The sequence below is a fragment of the Protopterus annectens genome, chromosome 1.part0 (genome assembly GCF_019279795.1).
Source record: "Protopterus annectens isolate FY-2018-M chromosome 1.part0, PAN1.0, whole genome shotgun sequence".
Classification (NCBI taxonomy): Eukaryota; Metazoa; Chordata; order Ceratodontiformes; family Protopteridae; genus Protopterus; species Protopterus annectens.
The window spans coordinates 156,234,118-156,256,176 of NC_056725.1; the positions used below are offsets into that span (position 1 = coordinate 156,234,118).

Here is a 22,059-nt window from a genome sequence, read left to right on the forward strand (position 1 = left end):
ATCCTGTGAGGATGTCTCCTTTTCAGACATCTTAGAGATCCTGAAACAGAGAGGTGGATGGACGACCCTCTCCCCTTGTGAAGATGAGTCTGTATACCTGGAGACATGTGTTTCTCAGCCCTTCACCTCCTGGGTGTCTCCGCCTTTTGACCAGCTCCCAAGGGTACTCATTTGAAAGGTGTGGGGCTCTCTAGAGTCGGTGGAATCACTTTCGAGGATGCCCAACAAATTTATTACAGCCCCGGAGGACAAAAAAATCTCTAACTAAAAGTCTCCCAGTAGATGCTATGGTGGTGGTGGTGGCCACCAAGAAGGAACTAACCGAAACTTCTTCATCTGTCCATATGCTGAATAAGGAGTCTCGAATGATGGACAGATACAGGAAGCATATGTTTTCTTCAGCGGCCTTTACCCTTAGGTCACCAAATTATTTATCCCACTTTACTCGGCTTCAGAGGGCTCTCCTCAAGGAGCTAGGAGATAATTTCTTATGTGGCCGATGGAACGAGCAGGGCAGCAGGCATAGGAATAGCTCTGAGGAGACATTCCTGGAAGCCTCTTTGTGAGTTTGCTGAACCCTTCAAGTCTTCCTTTATTGACGCCCCTTTTGACAGCTCATCTTTGTTCGGGCCAAAAGTGAAAGAGACACTTACCAGGAGTGAAAAAGATGGCAAAACTCTATCTGCCGTTGGAGTATGTTTCCCCGTCCCTAACGGCCCTTATCCCAAAGGTCAGAAGGTGGAAAAATGTGGTTCCAGAAATCCAAAGGAGCTTTGCCAGATGCTCGTGTTAAATTTTCCCCCAGGGGCAGAGGGGGAAATAATGGAAGATGCCACCCTTGTGGTAGAGGTGGTCCACAGAATCAGGGAGATGGAGATAAGTTCTCTTGTAGGCCCTTCCAGTGCTCCTGAAAGGAGGCCCACCTGTCCACTTCTGGAGGCAGTCGGGGGAAGATTATCACTGTACCCAAAAGCCTGGCTGGACATCACTCAAGACAAATGGGTACGGTCGATCATATCCAGAGAATACAACATTCCTTCCCCCAGAGTCTATCCCAGACATATCACCCGGTCAAAGGGATCAAGCAACCCTAGAAATTCAAAGGTTGCTAAGAAAGAGTCATCCAAGAAGTCCCCGCAAACCAAATCGGATCTGGAATTTACTCAAGGTTCTTCTTAGTTCCAAAAAAGACAGGGGACTGGAGACCAATTTTGGATCTCAGCAGACTGAACAAGTCGGTAAAGAAAACAAAGTTCCGGATGGTTACACTGCAGTCTATACTCCCTTTTCTGGGACAAGACAATTGGATGTGCTCCATAGATTTTCAGGATGCATACTACCATATAAAGATGGACAGGCGATCCAGAAGATATTTATGCTATTGCAGTGACCTTTGGTTGGCACCTTTTGTTTTTTTTGAATAAATCTGGGGATAAGGAGAAATGGTAGAAAAGCATATAGGAGACCTTGGGGCCAGTCATGGGTGAAAGTGTCTCTTGGTGCCTGCCATTCCAGTGGAATGATGAAAAATCTCCACATTTATTGTTGGAGTGAAGCAAAGAGATCACAACAGGGTCTGCCCCATCACTGAAAAATGTTCTAAACTATTTTCATGATGAAGCCTTATCTCTCTCTACTCAACTTGTCCATAGTCATGTTGGATGTCCCTGTTATATGTTTTGCAACAAGAAAGTGGTTTGAATTTATGGCCCATTTCCACACCCTGAAGGCTTCTCTGTGGAGGAGTTAAGCCCTTGTTCCTCCTTGTTTATGTACCATACCAGTGCCGTATTGTCCAAGTGTGTGACACTTATACCCCAGGGAAGCTGGACCTGAAATTACTGCAGCTTTAGGAGGATCGCTCTTATCTCCAGTAAGTTAATGTGCATTTTGGCCTCTGCCCTGTTCTGATAGTATCTGCCCCCATACACACCAAAATGTATGCATCTGTGGTTACCGTGGCGACTGGGGATGGGAGAACAAAATGTGTACCCACTGAAGGGTTCTATGGTCTTGTTTACTATAGAAGACTGCTTATGCATGCCTTGGACAGCTTGATTTTGCTCATCAGAGGTTGAAGGGCTTGGTCTCTGTGTCCACTGAGGAAATTTCATATTTAGTCTGGCAGGTGGAGCTGTCTGAATAGTAGTGATCATGAGCCTTAACACCCTTTGAACTGCTGATATTGAAGGTGTTGGAGCATGTGAAACTTCGAATTTCAATGACTATGGAAGCAATTCTGCCTGGGGGCAGTTTTGCATTCTGATCTATGGCAGCCAATGAACAGAATGGACTGAGTTTGTCAGAGCGTGGATTTTGTGAGGTTGACCAGATATAGACTGATACAGTCTTTCCATAACCAGTTATTCCATAGTCAGAGCCACTGCTAGGCAGTCATCAAGGAAAGGGAGTCTTTCACCCCCTAACCATCACATGTGAACTGCGACTGGGACCATGAGTTTAGTGAACACCCCGAGGAACTGTGGTAAGACCATATGGCATGAGTCTAAATTGATAATGACTGGCCCCTACCTGGAAGTGCAGGAACTTATTAATGCTTTTGCTGTCTTGATGTGTATGTATGCATCTTGGAAGTCCAAAGTGCACATCTAGTCCCTTGCCTGCAGCTGTGGTGGAATGGACTGTATCGTAATCATCGGGAATGGTGTCTTCTTCATATACCGATTTAATCGTCTTGAGTTAAAAATGGGTCTGATGTTCTGCATCTTTTGGGGCACCAGAAAAGAATGCATCCCTTCTGAATGTAAGATTCGATCTCCTGTTTTGCTGCCCTTCTTTGATGAGGTGAAATTTTGGGGGCTGAGGCACGCTCTTGGACATATCTAGAACTTGGCTGTAGTAACCTCTGGATATAACATTCCTCATCCACCTGTCGAGCTCGATGGCCAACAATGAGTTGAGATAGAGGGAAGGACATTCCCCTGATTGCTTTCAGAGTGAGAGAGCTGAACAACTGTTCAGAATTCATATTGCTGGGAGTCGCAAAAGGCTCCTCTAATAACCCGGATTGTTTGGACAACATCTGCCTTTGGGGCAGCAGCTTGACTGTAATTCTGCTCTGCCTCTGAACTCCAGACGTAATGCTGTCTACTCTAGCACTGCTGGGACCTGCAAAACCATAAGTTCTTATCATCTTTTTGATTCCTTGGAAAAGATCTTTGGGATGTCAAAAACTTGAGACCCCAACAGCTAAAAATATTTTGCCATCCTGCTTGCTCTGTAGAAATCCTACTCTCACCTTCTGCCAAAACAAGGAGGAGCCTTCAAGGGGAGCATTGACAAACGTTGCCTTGAAGTGATCCATAAAGTCTGTTAGAAGCAGCCAGGCTTGTTTCCTCATGGCTAGACCTGAGACTACAGCTCCAACAGCACCATCCAAAGCATTATAAATAAGATGTATGATGAGCGAAGATATGGTTGCCATCTAGTTTCTAATTGGGGTATTAGTTCACTCACAGGCAGCTTTTTCAAAGTATCTGCTGCTTTATATATAATTTCTCTTTGAAACCTAGTAATATGCACCGTATAGTTCAGAGTTCTGATCAAGAATGTCCCTGATACATATATGTGCTTCCCTAACCTATCCATCATCCTGGATTCTTTGGATGTTTGATATTCTGTGGATTCTCTGGAATGTCCATCTTGGTGAGAGCAGAGACAAAAAGGCCCTTACTCTATAGTTCTATCTGTGCTTGTGGTCCACAGCACTGTCTAAGGCTTCTGAGGTTTTGGTTCAGACACATTGGGCTCCTTCAAAGCTTTGTTGCCCATCATATTCAGTAGCTTGTCCATGGACGAAACTACCCAGACCACTGAGGGAGAAGACTTATAGGCCTTCTAAAAAGTTTTCTTCATCCAGGGAGGTGGTGTCAGTGGGCCACAATCCTATCTGTCTCCTCTTTTTTCAGTATCTTGCCAATGGTGACATCCTTTAAAGGGGATTTGGAGGAACCTCCCCTTTGTTGAAATCTGTATCTTGGGAGGGAAACTCTGAGAGGGAGTCTAGATATTTCCTCTTGTACCACTTTTTCGTGGAAGGACTGAAAGGAGAGTCATTTGAAATGTGTTATGAAGAAGGCACCCCAGATTTCCACACCATAAGTCTATAAAGTCGTCTGTTCCTAAAGAGTATGAAGGAAGCATGGCTGAAGGTCCCTGCCTTAACGGGGTCACAGGGCAGAATCAATGGGTCCAATTTATGCCCCTGCAAAGAACAAGTAGTGGTTTCACCTGCACTGAATTATCAATAGAGACATTAAGGCCTGAAACACTGGACACCTGCATGACCTTAGCAGCACTGGAACTGAACAGAGATCATCCTAGTGGCAAAGTCTTCAATGATTTCAGCACTGAAGGATCAGACGCTGAATTTGTTGACACCATCAGTGTCCCCAATACCATTGGGGTCATACTTAGTACCAAGAAGTCAAGAGTTACAACATAACTAACTCTAAAATGTAACACAAGTCACTCATCCTTCTGTAATATGTCTTTCAACTGTAAATATTCATTCTACTAAAAATATTCTCTCTCTGTGCTGAAAATTGTAGCAATACTGCATAAGATAACTTTAAAACTGTTCTAAGGTATTATGCACAATTTTGCTCAATATTTCTCTGCATGCAAGTACTGATAATATTACATTTGAAGTAGTTTACTTCATTTGATCTTCAACCTGTGGGAATACAGATCCGTATCGGATCCGAGATGGCAAAGATTACTAGCATCAGCTCCAAGCTCCAGACTCCTCCCCTTACCCATAATACACCTCCCTTGCCTTCCATCCCCAGATCTCGTTTGCCGTGATTTGTGAAACATTGTGTCTCTAGAGCTTCAGCTAGCAGGGTATTTTTGGATTGTAAGTTTTCTAAAGTTTTCTGTGTATTTAGCCGTTTTAGATTAGTATAGGTACCCTTTCTCCCCTCCCATCGCTTTGGCATCATGTGTAGGTTTGTAGTAGTAGTTAGTGTAGTTTGTCTGTTGTGCCCCTCTCCCTACCTTTTTTTAATCAGTCTAGTGTGATGAGTGGGTTGGTTGTTAGTTATAGGAAGAAAGTTTTTTGTTTGTTCTCTTTGCTTGGCCTCGTCTCGGTCAACCCATTCTCTATCGGACATGGATCTGGATAAGGTGCTTTATCCATACATAGATCCAGATGCTGGTCTTGCCACCCACCTCCCTCAGGAGGGGGACGTTCACCTCCCTTTTTTTCAGCCCATTACTCCTTCACCAATCCGAACTTCAGCTTCGGAGTTCTCTGATCCGAGGTTGGCCTTTGTCGGGACGTCGGCGCTGACTGTCTTCACATCCTCAACGCCGGCAGCTGCCTGGAGCATCTGGGATCTGACCAGTTCAGATCTGAGCTGCTCTCGGAGCCAGAGCTTGGGGGTTAGATCCAGGGGAATGGAACCTTTACCATCGGCTCTGACGTTGTTGGTCCATGTTCCCTCTCTCGGAGCTTCGTCCACTTCGGGTCCGGCTCCGATTCTCACATCGGACCCAGGGAGAACCGGCCTCCTTATTGGCTTCCCAAGAGGTCCGCTGTTCTTCAACATTCGATGTGGTAGAATGGGTCCTCTCTATCGGATCGAGGCCCCTGAGCTCCCCCTCGGGCTCCACCCAGATCCCCCTCGGCTCTGTCTGCGGTCCCCGTCGTCTTACCAGAGGGACAGCCCATGCCCGAAGGGCCCCAGATGGTCCCCCCAGAGGAACAGATGGCTTGCGAGCACTCCCCGGAGAGCCGCACAGGAGATGTTGCTTCGCAAGCATACATGTAAAAGGAGGCACTTGGACCCCAAGTCCCTAACCGAGTACATAGACTTAGATGAGGAGGAGGGCTCCCCAAGGTCAACTCCCGACGATGTCTCCTTTGGAGAAATCATGGAGATCCTGCACCAGCGGGGAGGTTGATCTCCCCCCAATCCCTCCTCTGATGAGTCTGTGTTTCTGGAGGCCTTTGGCATGGTCCCGTCCACGTCTTGGTTGCCCCCCCCCCCGTGTATTCTTTAGTGGATTTGATCACCTTGCTGCCATGGAAGGAACCTGATACCGTGGAGCCAATCCCCAAGTTTCCCAATAAGGTGTTAAGTCCCCCTATAGACAGGCCTTCCTGGAACAAGGACTCCCCAGTGGACGCCGGGAGTTGCGGATGATGGACCAGCTAGGGAAGCGGGTGTATGCTTCAGCTACCTTTTCATTACGGGCGCTGAACTACTTGGCCCCTGTCATGAGACTCCAACGCGACCTGGTGAAGGAGCTGGAGGATTCTCCACCCAAGTCCATGATGCAGGAGGACAAGGCTTTGTTCTCAGCGAAAATGGCCACTTTGAGAGCAGTATCGAATACGTCCATGTGACTCCTCTCCCATGCAACGGAAGGAGCGGCTAGGGCCGGCGTGTCCATGAGGCGTAACTCCTGGCTCAGGTTGTGCCAGTTTACCAAACCCTTTAAGGCATCCTTTGCCAATGCCCCTTATGACGACTCAACTTTGTTCGGTAAAACCATCAAGGAGACGCTAGTCAAGAGTGAGAAGGATGGGAAGACACTGTTTGCCATCAGGATCTGCTTCTCTTTCCGGAGCCAGAGAGGGCAAAAGAAAATGTGGTTCCGGAAGTCTCAGTATCCCCAGGACACTCAGGGCTCTTCTTCCCCCAGAGGCAGAGGGGGACAGAATGGACGCTGGCCCAGAGGCCGAGGGGGTCCGCGAAACTTCGGGTCTCGAGAACCTTTCTCGAACAGACCTGGGCAGCAAACCTGAGGGGTTGCCCGACTGCTCTACTCTGGAGGCAGTCAGGGGATGATTGTCCTTGCACGCAGCGGCATGGGAGTCCATAACAATGGACCGCCGGGTGCTTCAAATGATATCCAACCGGCCCTCCCTCCTTCCTCTGGACCTTTGGCGCATATTCAGCCTACAGCTGTTGTATAGGTCACAAGTATATTATCAGATCGGGTTATAAGTGTAAGTTCAACAAACTCGATCTGGGGATGGAAGGCAAGGGAGGTGTATTATGGGTAAGGTGAGGAGTCTGGAGCTCGGAGCTAATGCTAGTAATCTTTTCTGATATGGATCCATATTCCTACAGGTTGAAGACAAATGAATTACTCATTTCATACTCACTCAGATGGAATGTTATGGTGAGTACATAACTTATTTTTTTCAGTTTGTTGCTTAACAATCGTATTTTCTTATACTGTAAGCACTTAGCTACTTTTATTGCCTGGTTGGCATGGGGTTAGACATCTGAAGAAAGGACAAAAGCGTCAGAATTTGCTGTGCAAAAGATATGATCACTTGTGTAATACATGTGTATGTGTCTGTCATTTTCTGTCTCTGTTTTTTATCTATTTGTGTATATATATATATATATATATATATATATATATATATGTGTGTGTGTGTGTGTGTGTGTGTGTGCGCGTGCATATTTATATATGTAAATGTATATATCCATCCATCCACAACCCCTTTTTCCCATTTTTGCACATGGGGTCAGGCTGTCACTTCAGCAGTGACAATCATATAGAGCAAAGTTAGACACTGTCATGTGGGTAGCCCTGCCTCAGTTACTGATTCACACCACACACTCGCACACACACCTTTGGTCAATTTAGTGTGTCCAATCCAACTACTGCATGTCTAGCACACTGAGGAAACCCATGTGAACACGGGGAGGACATGCTGATTCCACTGAAAGGCACCTCAGCCAAAAATATCTTGTGTTTGTGTGTGTGTCTGTATATGGTCCCATGATTAAACATCATTGCTTAGAAGTGTGACCATGCAGGTGTGAGTTTTAAAGAAGTGATCAGGAGTCACCACAGAAGTACTGAAACATTTTTAACCCCCCCCCCACCTCCACTGTCTCTTCTACTCCTACTAATTATGTGTAGCAACTCCAGGATCACTGTACCTTAGAATAAGAGACATTCTCTGTGATACTGCAATTGTGTGTGTAAAACTGTAGATTGCTGTAGTCAAAGTATTATTCTGCCCAGATGCTTCTGTACTGTTAAGTAACATCCATTATTTGTGTAGGCATGTTTAAAAATTTGTACTTGTAGGTTCATAGGTGTTTACTAGGCTGATGTCCACAAGGGCCTTTTTAAGCCTAGCCATGCATCCCAAATCTCTGACAAGTTCTGATACCCTTGATAAGTGTAAGCATGGGCCTGTGAGATGAACCATTTACAGGTTACCTGTGTCCATTAGAGACATAGGTCCCAAACCAGGGATGAATTTCTGGTTTTCCATCCAATTGTCCAAGTTGCACTTGAATTGGGATAGGGAGGAACTCTGCTTCACATGGATGGGGAGCCTCTTCTATAGACAGGGTAGTCTCTGGGATACATACCTCTCTCTACAGCAGGTCCTGTTTATATCACAGGCAAGGTTGAAGTCTCTAGAACAGGTAATTCTGGTGCTGTTTGTTTTGTGGATATGCAGGAGGTCCATTAGAGTGAAGTCTGACAATGCCCTGTATACCAAGCATAGATCTCCCCTCAAAAGCCTGTATGAGACATAATAAAGGAATAGGGCCTTGAGGCGGTCTGCATAGGATATTTTACTTGTGCCCTATATTCTTTTAGTGAGGAACCTCTGTGGACGTTCCAGTTGTTGGATATGCCTGGTTAGGTACATACCAAAGGGGGCATTATACTTAATGATAGATCCGATAAATGCTGAATACAGTGGAACAGTGACTTCCTTGGACTTTTAGATGCCATACTTTTGTTTATAAGTTGTGCAGCATAGAATGATTTCCTCACCACTGTAGACACTTGATGGTCAAAGGCTAGATTATCTGTGTGTCTCTCTAAGTCCCTGACTACTTGGTCAACTCTAAGGGGTGTGTCATCAGTATGATGGTTACCAGGGATGGATGATTTCCCAAAGGATACTATTATGCATTTCTTGGTGTTTTAGTCCATGGCTCTGACACCAGTTGTTTGTCTGTGTCAGCCCCTGGTGGAGAACATTTGTGCCATTGTGAGATTCAATGACGGCTCCTAATTTACAATCATTTGCAAATTTAGTAGGCCAGAGTCCACTGACCTTGGCCTTGACTTCTGAGAAGTAAATGCCAAAAAGGAGCGTTCCAAGGACTGATCCCTGAGGAACTTCACTTGTGGCTGGCCTCTCTGTAATAATTCACATTATTAGTAATGCATCCTCTTAGAAACTGTTGCTTTTCTGGTAACAAAGTAAAGACTAGAAAGAGAAGTGAAACATTCTAGCAGTACTTGTAAGGATAATTAATAATGTTAAGTTGTCTATCTCGCCTTCATTCTTGCTGGATGGGTTCGGAGCCGACCTCGGCTCCTGCCACTCTAAAGCTCGAGAGTTGGTTCCACCGGCTCGAGGCTCCCCTTATATCCCACAATGCTAGGCGAGAGTTACCTCAGATCTCGTTTGCCGCTACAGCTTCGAGGTTGGTTATTCTACCGGTTCCTGGTAAGTTTTAGCTTTTTCTATAAAAAGTTACTCTTGTTTCCCCTTTTTTTAGTTTAATTGTTCCTAAATTAGTGTAGTTCATTAAACTCTATCCCCGAACCTATTTTCTTCCCGTTTCTTGTCAAAAGAACTTTTAGTTCTTCCCTTGGGCCTTAGGCCTTCCCTTCCCTAGGGAGTGTTTGTGTAGTGTACTACTGTTTATTGTACTTATTTTTAGTATATTTTTACTATAGTTGTTATTTTGACAGGGTATAACTGGTGTGTTTGAGTGTGTGTTTGTGTTCACCAGTTAGGCTATGTCTAAAGAAGCAAAGGTCTCAGTTCAAGAAGTGTGATGCGTGCTGTCAGAAAATGTCTCTGACAGACGCTCACACTTCTTGTGTCTATTGTCTGGGGCCTTTGCACCTGCAGGACTCCTGTGCTGTCTGCCATGGCTTCAGCCCCAGGGTCCTGCAGGAAAGAAAAAACAAGCTCATATTGAGAGGCTTGTTGAAGCCTGAGGATTCCCTGTCTGTCTCAACAGGGAAGCCCTCCAAGGCATCGAGGTCTTCGGCTCCGGCTTCTGAGCCGAGACCTCAGGTTGTTCAACCTTGCCTTTATCGGCTCCGGCTGGAGCCGATAAGACTCAGTCCACAGTTTCTGTGGCTCCTGCTCGGCCGGAGCCGAGGTTATCGAGGGCCCGTGTCGGCTCCGACAAGATCTTGAGCCGACAACCAGAAAGAGGTCTAGGTCACCTTCTCTTGGCTCCGTTCATTCGGCTCCAGGATCTCCCCTGCTGTCTGAACGGAGCCAAAGGTCTCATTCCTCTAGGTCATCGAGGTTGTCCGATCATGACCTTCAGAGGGTGGTGAGTCGACTACTCAAGTCTGAGGCACTGGCCCAGATGCTTCAGAGCCCGACTCATCAGTCGGTGCCTGTCCCGTCCATCAACTCCTTCCTCCTTCGACTCTCTTGAGCTCGGAGCCGGGTCGTCGGAACCGAGACTGTGGTCACCTCGGAGCCGAGACAATTGTCTTCGCTCCGCTCGGCTCCGCTTTCTTCCATGGAGGAATCTCGGCGCCGGACTTCCCTCGTCGGCTCCGAGGGTGAGTGGCATCGGACCCTTGTCCGACCCCCTCTCCCTCTCGGTGCTCGCTGGTGAGTTCGGCTCCGACATCGCCTCGAGCCATCACTGTCGGTGCCGAGGGGTCCTTAGCTCCTCGGAGCGGGGACCTCTGGCTCTGCCTGACAGGGGTGCTTCGAGGTCATGCGGAGTGTGTTAGAGCCTGGCTCTACTCCACAGTCGGCTCCGTCAGCCCCTCCCTCTATGCTGCCTCAGGGTAAGTCGACTCACTCCCTCATCCCGGACCGCAGAGAGCCAACTCCTCAGGAGCCCCCTGTGGGATTTCATCCTCTTCGAGGCCTCTCCTGATTTGGCAGAAGAGCCCCTCGAAGAGGAAGTGCAAGAGGAAGCACATTGACTCACCTGAGTCTATCACGTCCGACACAGATCTGGATGATTCTGAGGGTTCCCCTTTCCCCTTCTGAAGATGTCTCATTTGCAGACATTCTGGAGATCCTTAAACAGAGGGAAATTGGCCAGCCCTCAACCCTTCGGAGGATGAATCTGTGTATCTTGAGGCGTTTGGCTCTCGTCCTTCCACCTCCTGGGTGTCCCCCTTCACCCCCTCATGCAGGTGGTTGCTAAAAGGCATGGCGGCTCCTGATTCAGTGGACCCTACTCCCAGGAGACCCTCCAAATTCATCACAGCTCCAGCAGACAAGGAATTTTTATCAAAAGGAGTCTCTGTGGATGCTATGGTGGTAGCTGCCGCCACAAAGAAGGAACTGGCTGATCCTTCAGTGCCTGTCCATCCACCTAACAAGGAATCTAGGTCCATGGATAGGCGGAAGCGGATGTTCTCCTCAGCGACATTTACTATGCGTCCGCTGAATTACCCGTGCCATTTCACTCGTCTTCAAAGGGACTTGATCAAAGCACCGAGTGAAATCCTTAAGGACCCTACAGCTGCGGGTTTCCAAGAAAAATGAACACGCAGCTGGCTATCCTAATTCTATTTCCAACTCCTCCATGCGCCTCCTCTTATGCGGCCGATGGAGCGAGCAGAGCCGCAGGAACAGGGGTAGCCTTACGTAGGCACGCCTGGATGCGGCTATGCAATTTTATGGAACCTTTCAAGGCGTCTTTCACAAACTCCTCTTTTGATGGATCATCTCTTTTGGTCCACAAGTGAAAGAAACCCTGACTAGGTGCGAGACGGATGGCAAGACCCTTTCTGCCGTCGAGTCCGTTTTCCACTCCTTCTAGGCCTTACCCCAAAGGCCAGAAGGGGGGAAAATGTGGTTCCGTAAACAATCTCAAGGGACTTCGCCTGGCGACAGAGTCGGTTCCCGCCAGAGGCAGAGGGGGAACAACAATGGTAGACGCCGCCCTAGAGGCAGAGGGGGTCCGCAGAACCAGGGCAATCGAGCGTCTTCCGATAAGCCCTTTCAGCATCCCTGAGGTGTTGCCCGACTGCCCATCTTCGGAGGCAGTCGGGAAGATTGTCACTGTACCCAGAAGCCTGGCTATCCTTGACACAAGACAAATGGGTACAGTCCATCATTTCGAAGGTTATTCTATTCCCTTTCTTCGTTTTCCAAGTCAGTCAAAAAATCCCTTCCAGATGTTCCACCGCTCAAAGGGATATAGCAGCTTTGGAAATTTCAAAACTGCTTGCAAAAGAGCTATTCAGCCAGTGCCAGCAGACCAACTAGGATCCGGAATCTACTCAAGGTTCTTTTTAGTTCCAAAGAAAACAGGGGACTGGAGACCAATTTTGGATCTCAGTATCTTGAACAGATCGGTCAAGAAAACAAGATTTCGGATGGTCACGCTGCAATCCATTCTTCCCTGTTGGGAAAAGGAAACTGGATGTGCTCTATAGACCTTCAGGACGCGCACTATCACATAAAATGAACAGGCGCTCCAGAAGATTCCTCCGCTTCAGGCTGGGAACCAGTCATTTTCAATTCAGGGCCCTGCCCTTTGGTCTCACCACTGCCCCGGTGTTTACCAAATGCATGGCAGTGGTAGCTTCTCACCTGAGACGACAAGGATTCCAGGTGTTTCCATATTTGGACGACTGGCTCCTCACAGCTCCCACCAAGCATCTCCTTTTGATGGCCAGAGATTACACTTTTCGCCTGTCAAGAACTGGGTATCTCAATAAATTCGAAAAGTCTGTTTTGTCGCCTTGTCGCACTATTACCTACATAGGCAAATTTAGATACTGTAAACATGTCTGCAACACTAACGAACCAAAGGATATCAGACATTCAAAAATTGGTGTCACTTCTTCTCAACAACAACAGAGCCAAGGCCAGGTTAGTTCTAAAGGTGTTGGGAATCATGGCAGCGGCCATACCTCTCCTCCCATTGGCCAGACACCACATGCAGATCCTTCAGTGGATGCTCTTTTCTCAATGGTCATACCAGGAACTTCCAATGTCTCACACCATTATGATCATAGCGTGCAAAAAGCATCTCATGTGGTGGATGTCTTCCCCCCAGCTCCTGTTGGGGAGACCATTTGTTCCACCTCCTCCGGTTGCTACTCTGACAACGGATGCCTCCCTGATCGGGTGGGGGGGGCATTATCAGGGCAGGACAGTCCAGGGCACATGGCAACCAACGAATGCCACTTGCACATAAATGTTCTGGAGATGAGAGCAGTGCTTTTAGCGTTGCAAGCCCTTCAAGACTCTCTTCCCTTGGGAACGATTGCAATCCAGACAGACAATATGTCTGTAGTGTGGTACATCAACAAACAAGGCGGAACCAGATCATACCCCCTGTGTCGAGAAGCACTCAGACTGTGGCAATGGGCGATTTCTTCTCAGCGTTTTCTGATAGCAACGCACATCCCGGGAAGTCCAATCACATTGCGGACAAGTTGAGCAGAGCTATTCTCATGCCTCACGAGTGGTCTCTGAAAGACTCTGTAGTGAGAGATATTTCTCAAGTGGGGTCAGCCTTGCTGCGATCTTTTTGCTACTCCCCAAAACAGCAAGTGCAGACAGTACTTCACTCTATTCCCTTTACCAGGCCAACCCAGCAGGGACGCTAGTCCAAGTTTGGCCCGGGACTTCTGTATGCATTTCCTCCTTTCCCACTGATCTCTCAAGTAATACAGAAAGCTATCGCTCAGAAGGCCTCATTGATCCTCATTGCTCCTTACTGGCCTCGACAAGTGTGGTTCCCCTTTCTACATCGATTTCTTTTGCAGCGACCGTGGAATCTGGACCTAGTTCCAGATCTTTTGATCCATCAGTCGGGTCAGTTTCATCGCTCCCTCCCCTCTCTGAACCTCACTGCTTGGTTCCTCCACTTCCAACCGTAGCCAGGCTTCCTCAATTATCTCACTCTGTTAGAGATATTTTGATAGCTTCCCATAAATCTTCCACTCGAAAGATTTATTTGAGTAAGTGGAAACGCTTCTCATATTGGGCACAAGGAAAGGACATAGATCCTTTCACCGCTTCCATCCAACTAGTCCTTGATTTTCTAGCTGAACTCTTCCATGCAGGTTCATCTCCATCTACTCTTAAGGTTCAATTGGCAGCTATTTCTAATTTCCATGTGGGTATTTCTGAATCTGCCCTAATGTCCCACAAACTCTGCAAAGCCTTTTTGAAAGGAGTTTTTCTTCTCAGACCTCCTGTAAGAAATCCTCCTTCTCCTTGGGACCTAAATTTAGTTCTTGCTTCTTTGATTCTTTCCCCTTTCGAACCTGCAGCTTCATGTTCCTTAAAGTTATTATCATGGAAAACTCTCTTTCTGGTGGCTATCACATCAGCTAGAAGAATTTCAGAACTTCAAGCACTCAGTTGTCGCTCTCCTTACCTTGTGTTTCATAAGGACAGAGTTTCCTTACGAACTAACCCGTCCTTTTTGCCTAAGGTGGTTTCAACATCAAATCTAAACCAATGCATTGACCTCCCTGTCTTTTTCCGGAGTATTCAAATAGGTCTGAACAAAAATTACACTACCTGGATGTTCATCGTCAATTAAGGTACTACTTGGACAGGACGAAACTATTCAGAAAATCTGATCAGCTGTTTGTCTCCTATGCGGAAAGCAGAAAGGGACTTCCAGTTTCAAAGGTATCTTTATCCAGATGGCTAACATCTCTGATTACCCTTGTTTATGAGATTAGACACCAAAACTGCCTAATAAACCTAAAGCCCATTCCACCAGAGCTTTGGCTACTTCTCTAGCCTTCCAAGACAGACTGCCTATTGACACCATTTGTGCAGCAGCTACTTGGGCTACTCCTCACACTTTTATTTCCCATTATAAGTTGGATTTAGCTTCTAGGCATAGAGCTAATTTTGGTTCCACTGTTCTCAGGAGACTGTCCCGCTGGGCCACAGGGTACAAGGTGCTAGGGACGCGGGCCCATCCAGCAAGAATGAAGGCGAGATAGACAACAACATATAGAAGTTATGTTCTTACCATAACGTTCCATGTTAGTTGTCTTCTTCTCGCCTTCTTCTTCCACCCTCCTTCCCTGGCCTGGACAGACCTAGAGGAGTTGTGATCGTGACCTCTCTTTCTACCACCTCTTTCTTAGCTATATGCTATTATGCATATTTCTTGTTTCAGGATGTAGGTCACCCTTCTTCTCCCTGTTGTTAGAGGTGGACTCTGTTATAGTTATTCTGTTTTATACTGTTACTATCATAAGCTGGGGTTAGCTTACAAACGAGATCTGAGGTAACTCTCGCCTAGCATTGTGGGATATAAGGGGAGCCTCGAGCCGGTGGAACCAACTCTCGAGCTTTAGAGTGGCAGTCGGGCAGGTCGGCTCCGAACCCATCCAGCAAGAAGAAGGCGAGAAGAAGACAACTAACATGGAACGTTATGGTAAGAACATAACTTCTATTTTTGTGTTTTTGGCAAAACAGGTGGTGACTGTCCATGGTGGGGGGGAGGTATCAGTGGAACCATAAGTAGAAGAAAGGCAGAATAAGGGCAGTGTCGAGATTACTTGAAAGTATAAGAAATTTAAAAAAGGATAGGTGGCTGGACATAATTGAAGATTGCCTAAGATATATACTAGTGACAAAACTCAATGTTCTCTGCATTTCCAAACCTGAAGAAGTTTTGCATATTGCATATTAAATTTTGCATTACCTGATCAAAACCTGGACGTCTCAGCTCCAAGTTTTTAAGGTCCATAATCTAGCATAGACTGTATTTGTTGTTTTTAACACTGGAAAAAAGTGATGTGTGAAAAGTATTTTGTTTTGTAACTTATATTCAGTAAAGGTATGTCTGGTAGAGGGCATTCCTTGACAGGCATTGGTAAGTACCGTGAAAGTTTGACATTGCGAGTGAAGTCATCCTGTGTGTTGTTTGTTATATGTGATTCTTTTACATATCCACTGTTACCTGATAAATGTTAGTGTAACTGTTCTTTTTCTTTTATGAATATTTTATGTGCACTATTGGTTTACAAGTCACTGATCATCTGAAAATTTGAATTGATAGTCTTTTATCACCCTTTAAATAGTTTTATATTTACTTGTACACTTGGGCATGAAAACAGTTTTAAGCAAAAGCCACAGTGAAACATAGTCAGAGTCTACATTGTCATTTCCACAATTCAGAGAACTGTATCAGATGACATTAACTCCATTAAGGCAGAAAATTCTGCTCTACTAAGATTATTAAAACCATGACTTCTTTTACTTGAAAAGTACTCATAAACATCATCTTGACACAGTTTATAAAATGCTTCAACTAAAGGGGGGTGAAGTGGTACATAAGTGCTTGATTTTTTTTAAAATCTATCATACCCCAGCATTGGGACACTGGATCAAAACCCTACCTGAATTCAGAAGTGGGCCCTGTCAACAACAAGACTGGGAACTTGTTAGGTAAGGCAAGAATGTGCCTCACTTTCTCCAATAATTCTTCTGCTATATGCAATATTATTAAAAAACACTGGAAAATAATGCGATCAGATGCCAAATGTAAGGAGACATTGGGTGAAGTGCCGCAATTTACTTTTAAAAATCAGAAATGTCTAAAGAGACTGCTCTGTTATAAATCCAGCAGAGTTGTTAATAATGGGAATTAACTTTTAGGGAATGCTATTACAGGGACCCTTCCTTGTCATAAATGTACAATGTGTTCTTATGTAAGTAATGATATGTATGTACACCCTGTGACTGGACATGTCTATGAGCTTAAGGCAATAACAAGCTGACTGCAATACAATGAATGTTGTGTATTTAGCTTCCTGTGAGCTCTGCAGAATGTTTTATGTGGGCAAGACTAATAGGTGTTTGAGAGGTCTGATATGTGAGCATCTTTACAGTATCCTGAGAAATGATAGTAAAAATGCCCTTGCAAAACATGTTACCCAGATGGGAAATAATCATCAGTTTAAATTTTCAGTATTAGAGATTTGTCAGCCTAATGTTAGAGGAGGTGATATAACAACTAGGACTGAATGTCAAGAGGTGAAATGGATGTTACTTTTACAAGCTACAGGGACTAAGGGGTTAAATGTGTTCATTCCCCTTAAACCTATTTTAAAGTCACGTGATCTGCAGCACTAATTGCCTGTATTGTTTAAATTGTAACTGTTATTATTGTGTAGATCTGAAGAAGTACTCTGTTATGTACGAAAGCGCTAATCTTTTATTTTATTTTATGTATTGAATCATTGCGTTTTATTGTTTTTATTAAATTTTCTTGCACTACTGCAGTTTGGTTTACTTTTATATGTAAAAATATTGTTTAAAAACGGGTGTATTATAAAATATAACGTTTACACTTACCAGATGGTGAAACACTAGGCAGTAACAAAACTTAGCTGCTCTTAATGTTAATACACTATTGATGGACACCATGTCATTTAATCCAGATGGCATACTAGCATTTAATTTTAACTGCCACTGGAGATCCCGATACTCTAAAGTGTTGTTGTTGTGTCTTTCGGCTTTTCCCGGTTAGGGGTCGCCACAGCGGAACTCCGGCCCGCTAATGATTGGCAGTAGATTTTTACGTGCCGAGTTGCCGGCCCTGACGCACAACCTTCAACGAAGGTACGCCCATTCACACATGTCTCCACACAGAAGACACTCTAGCTGAGAATCGAACAGGACAACGTCTTACTGTGAGGTGACAACGCTACCTGTTTATCAAATAGTATCAGATGATATATGATATATGATTTATGGAAGAAGTCAATAAGTTGGTTGAAATGTTTGTCAATAAAGGTTACCCCTTGGGATTACTGGAAGAAATCAAAACCAAGGTGGTATCAAAAAGACAGAGTAGTTTCCCTCCAATTCTTGGCAGAGGTATTAACAAGGAAGTGACGGGTAATAGTAATGAAAGCAGCACAAAAAAACTATGAAACTTCTGTTGTAATTAAATTCAGCAATGCTTCTAATGCCATTAAAAATCTCCTCACAAGTAATTGGAAACTTTTAACTAGTGACACCTATGTCACAGCTAGAGTAGGCGCAGCCCCCCCCCCACTTTACATTTAAGAGACATATGAATTTAAAAGAAAAATAAGGAGGAGGGGTGGTGAACAGCAAAATAATTAATGGCGCCAAGAAAAATAGGGTCTATATTAGAACACCAAACATTCAGAATGTCGAGTGTTCTAATATCGAACCCTAGCTATCGAAAATTTAAAACATTGAGCATACAGAACAGCAAATTTTTTCCTAGGGAAAAAATTTGCTGTTCCAAAACACATACACACAACACAAGCACACCAAACAAACAGCAATCCAGACACATACACCTAAACTCTTACACCTAACCCTACACTAAACTATATATACACCACTAACTATCCACTTACCTTAACCCTAACCCTAAGGTCCGTCACTATCGCACAGTCACCTCACCCGTGCCCTAACTTTAACTCACCTACCCTGCCCTAACCCTCACGTCCACACAATCTCACACTTACCTGACCCGTGCCCTAACTCTAACCTGCCCTAACCCTCACGTCCACACAATCGCACACTTACCTGAACCCGACCTGTAACTTTCCACCACAGCACTGAAAATACTGAAGCAACAGAAACGGGCAACCAAATTCTTTCCCTAAGAAAAAATTTGGTTTTCCGTTTCTTCAATATTTTCAGCGTTCGCTGAAAACGGGTCGATAGTAGAACACTTGACATTTTGAATGTTCGGTGTTCTAATATAGACCCGAAAAATAAGGGTATGTTAAAGTGTAGATCTTGCCTCCAGTGCAGATATATTTTTGTGGGTAAAGTTTTAAAGTTAAGAATTATTCTGCAATAATTGAGGCTGGATAAGACTTGTGATTATAATACAATGGGGGTGATATATTTAACTTTTTGTGATTACTGCCACTCATTTTCTATTGGTAAAACTGAAAGGGCTATTAAAAAATCTGAAGGAAAGAGCTGCTTTATTAGTGTGTTTTAGTTGGCTATGGTTTTCTATTCATGTCTTTGAACATAGCCATGGGTATTATCAGTTACTGACTTACACTCTTGTAAAACTTAGATGTGCCTCTGGTGCAAGCAGAAGTGAACTTAGATGTGCCTGTGGTGCAATCAGATGGTGGAACCCCTATGGAAAGCTCTGTAGCTGAACCCCCATCATGTTTGGGCACAGTAGTGATGGGGATGCTTCATTGTGATTTCACTGCTTATACATTATTATGTCATGTTTCTTCTATGACCTCAGCATCCAAGCACTAATATCCCTTTGGAACCCTACTAGTCATACCCTGTCTAATGTGGTTTTCTATGATTCGTCATCAGGTAAGTTGTTTCAGATTAACTATTATTTCTAGGTATGACTAGTAGCCACTAAGCAAAGCAGTGCAAAAAAGGAAGCTGGTAACATTGGTGCAGAGGCTGTATGTCACGTGACTGTCTTTTAACTTGCTTGTTATTGGCTAGCAGCTTGTGCTTCTTCTATTTGACTTAGGAGACCTTTGTTTGCATTTTTTTGTTGTTTGCATTTTTTGTACACTGCAAGCTTCCCAGAGCAGGTTCATACTAATGAACTCTAACTTTGTATTGTTGGTTTTGATTTTCCTCAGGAAAAGTTGGACAGTTCTAATCTGATGTGCAGAATTGTGCTTGCCTTTATTGACTCCTGTATCGTGTGGTGGATATCCTTTTTATTTTTTCATCAATCAGTCACGCCATCCTAGTGCTGCAGTAATCTGTTCCCGATCACATGTATGCCATAACATTCATCTGAAGCTTTTAATACCTTTTTTGTTATGTCTGGTCTTCCATTTTCAAAATGTTAAACAATTCAGTCATTTACTGTTGACAAATTAGTATGTTTTCCCTGCATGCTTTATCCCAAGTGATACCGTGTTTAGCATTGCTGCCTCACTAAACGTGGGCTCACAATATGATACATGGTTGGAGTGCCTTCTTTGAGTTGTTTCCATATTCCTCCTATGCTTACTTGGCTTTTTACTTGTGTTCAGTTTACTTCAACAACGTGTGTTAGGTTTAGTAGAGGCTCCACTCCATGATGGTGTATGTAAGTAAGTGTGCCCTCATAGTTGAATGGCATACCAAATGGGAATTTCCTGCCTTATGCTTATTATTTATTGGAATAATTTTTTTGTCACCGTGACCAAAAGTTAAATGAAAACAGGTAAAAATGGATGGATTTTCTGTGCCTGTCTTTATCAGCCACATCCCAACTCAAAACAGTTTTTCTTTTTATAGTTTGTAGTAAAATATGGATCTTGCTTTTGGGTTTTCTGTAATATCAGGGCTGTGTTGTGTTTGAATTGTTCCTATCTCGTGTTGGTACCTGCTGCCAAGTACTCAGTACTCCAAATGGCAATTCTCCACTAAAGTCATCATAACTTTGATGTTGGAATATAGAATTAAAGGTTGCGTGTCTTTGATTTCTTTCCAGTCATGGAACAGAGCTTCTCATTAGCATTCTGTTGTCATTCCTCATATTTTGCATGAGTAACATCATCTTCTTTACCTACTGGTACTTCACCACTGTACAAAGAAATGTTTCTGTAAGCATTGGCTTGTAGTCCACTGACTTGGTACACATTTAAAATGTTTTTCCTACTAACAAGAATACCATGATATAACACCTTGTTTTTTCTCTAAAATTTAACATTGTAGCTTTCAGATGATGAGCCAGATGATCGGGATACAAGAGAAATCTTACTCTCAAACTCTGCTTTCCTCACAGCTAGGCCAGAAGTCAGGGGGAAAGCAGCATAGCACTCCTAAGAGGCAGATTTAGGAGTTAAATTCTTCTGTCATAAGGAGAAAGACAAACCCCACAGGTGGAAGGCATCTCCTAGATCCTAGAGGTGGAACAACATTTGTCACTATTGTAGTTATTCCTGCAGTAAAACCAAGGATTCAGCTCCATTTTGTAAACACATGCATGGCTAATACAACTTGAGGATTGTAACTCCAGTCTGCTGATGGTCCTGGCATGTGAGACCACAGTCACTGGTTTGGACAGTGCTACTTCAGTTTGAGTGATTGACCAGTCACTGACCCTTTTATTGGTTTAGTCTGAATATGTACAACTGCAACTTCTTTCTTTCATGCATTGTCGTATCAAGGTGAGCCTTCTATCTCATGCATTTTTAGCCCACACAATTGCATTAGAGTAAAATTCAGCCACTGCCAATATATTCATCATAACCACCACTGGTGGTCAAGGCTCTGGCCTCTTTGTCCAGTGTTTTAGTTACTGCATATGACTTATTTATTTATTTATTTATTTATTTATTTTCTTTTGTTTCCTGGGAAAGTCAGAGTGGGCAAACAAGCCCCTTTCATCAAGGCCCAGGAGAAAATCCGTACAAGAAATAACAATAATAGTACATAAATAGCATACATAATACTTTGGTAACATTTAGCAGCATCATGTACAAAGGGAGGATAAATAAAGCAGGTAATTATGAAATTATTTTTTTGCAGCATAGCATTGAGTGGTAGTACCTCAGGTCAGATACAATTGTATGCATTTTTTTTTATAAGAAGAGTAGAAGACAGAAAAATGAGAGAAGAGAGAGTGTCTGATATATATGTGTACGTAGCCTAGCATATGAATCTGCTGTAAAAGGCACTCTAAAATAAGAAAGAGAAGGTGTATGAGGTACTCACAATAACACTGCAGTGTCAGGAATATTTTTTGTATGAGCCATAATGTCTGCTGCCCAACTTCCCATTGCTGTCTATGTGGAGTTTTGCCTTTGTGGTTCATGTAGATGTGACATTTGAATTTCTGCCACATCCCTTAGTTTTTATAACATCTGTTGGACTATTGAGGATAAGATGAGTAAGAACATGACAGAACAGTTCATAATGTGGCTATGCCACCATTTTATACTCCCATCAGAGTAGTGATGACATTTAAGTCTGCTGAAACTCTGATATTATGTACAGACACCTTTGGTGAAGACAAGTTCCGAGAGATACCTCTAATGTAAAAGACCTCCTCTCACAACATGTTTATCAACAGTTCAAAAAATATATGCGAGAAAACCAGATGTAGTATTCCATGAAAAGAAGACAAAAGTAGC

General features: G+C 44.2%; 1 protein-coding gene across 2 annotated transcripts in view; it reads left to right on the forward strand.

Moving 5' to 3' along the window:
- LOC122787514 (transmembrane protein 87A-like) overlaps positions 1-22,059 on the forward strand; it is a 1,268,634-nt gene that overhangs the window by 931,339 nt on the left and 315,236 nt on the right. Inside the window, exon 14 of one of the 2 annotated variants that reach the window (XM_044054310.1) lies at positions 19,570-19,641. The exons of the other annotated variant lie outside the window; for it this stretch is intronic. Coding sequence (XP_043910245.1) covers positions 19,570-19,641 — 72 coding nt within the window. The remainder of the gene's footprint in view (positions 1-19,569; positions 19,642-22,059) is intronic. 2 annotated transcript variants of the gene reach the window in all.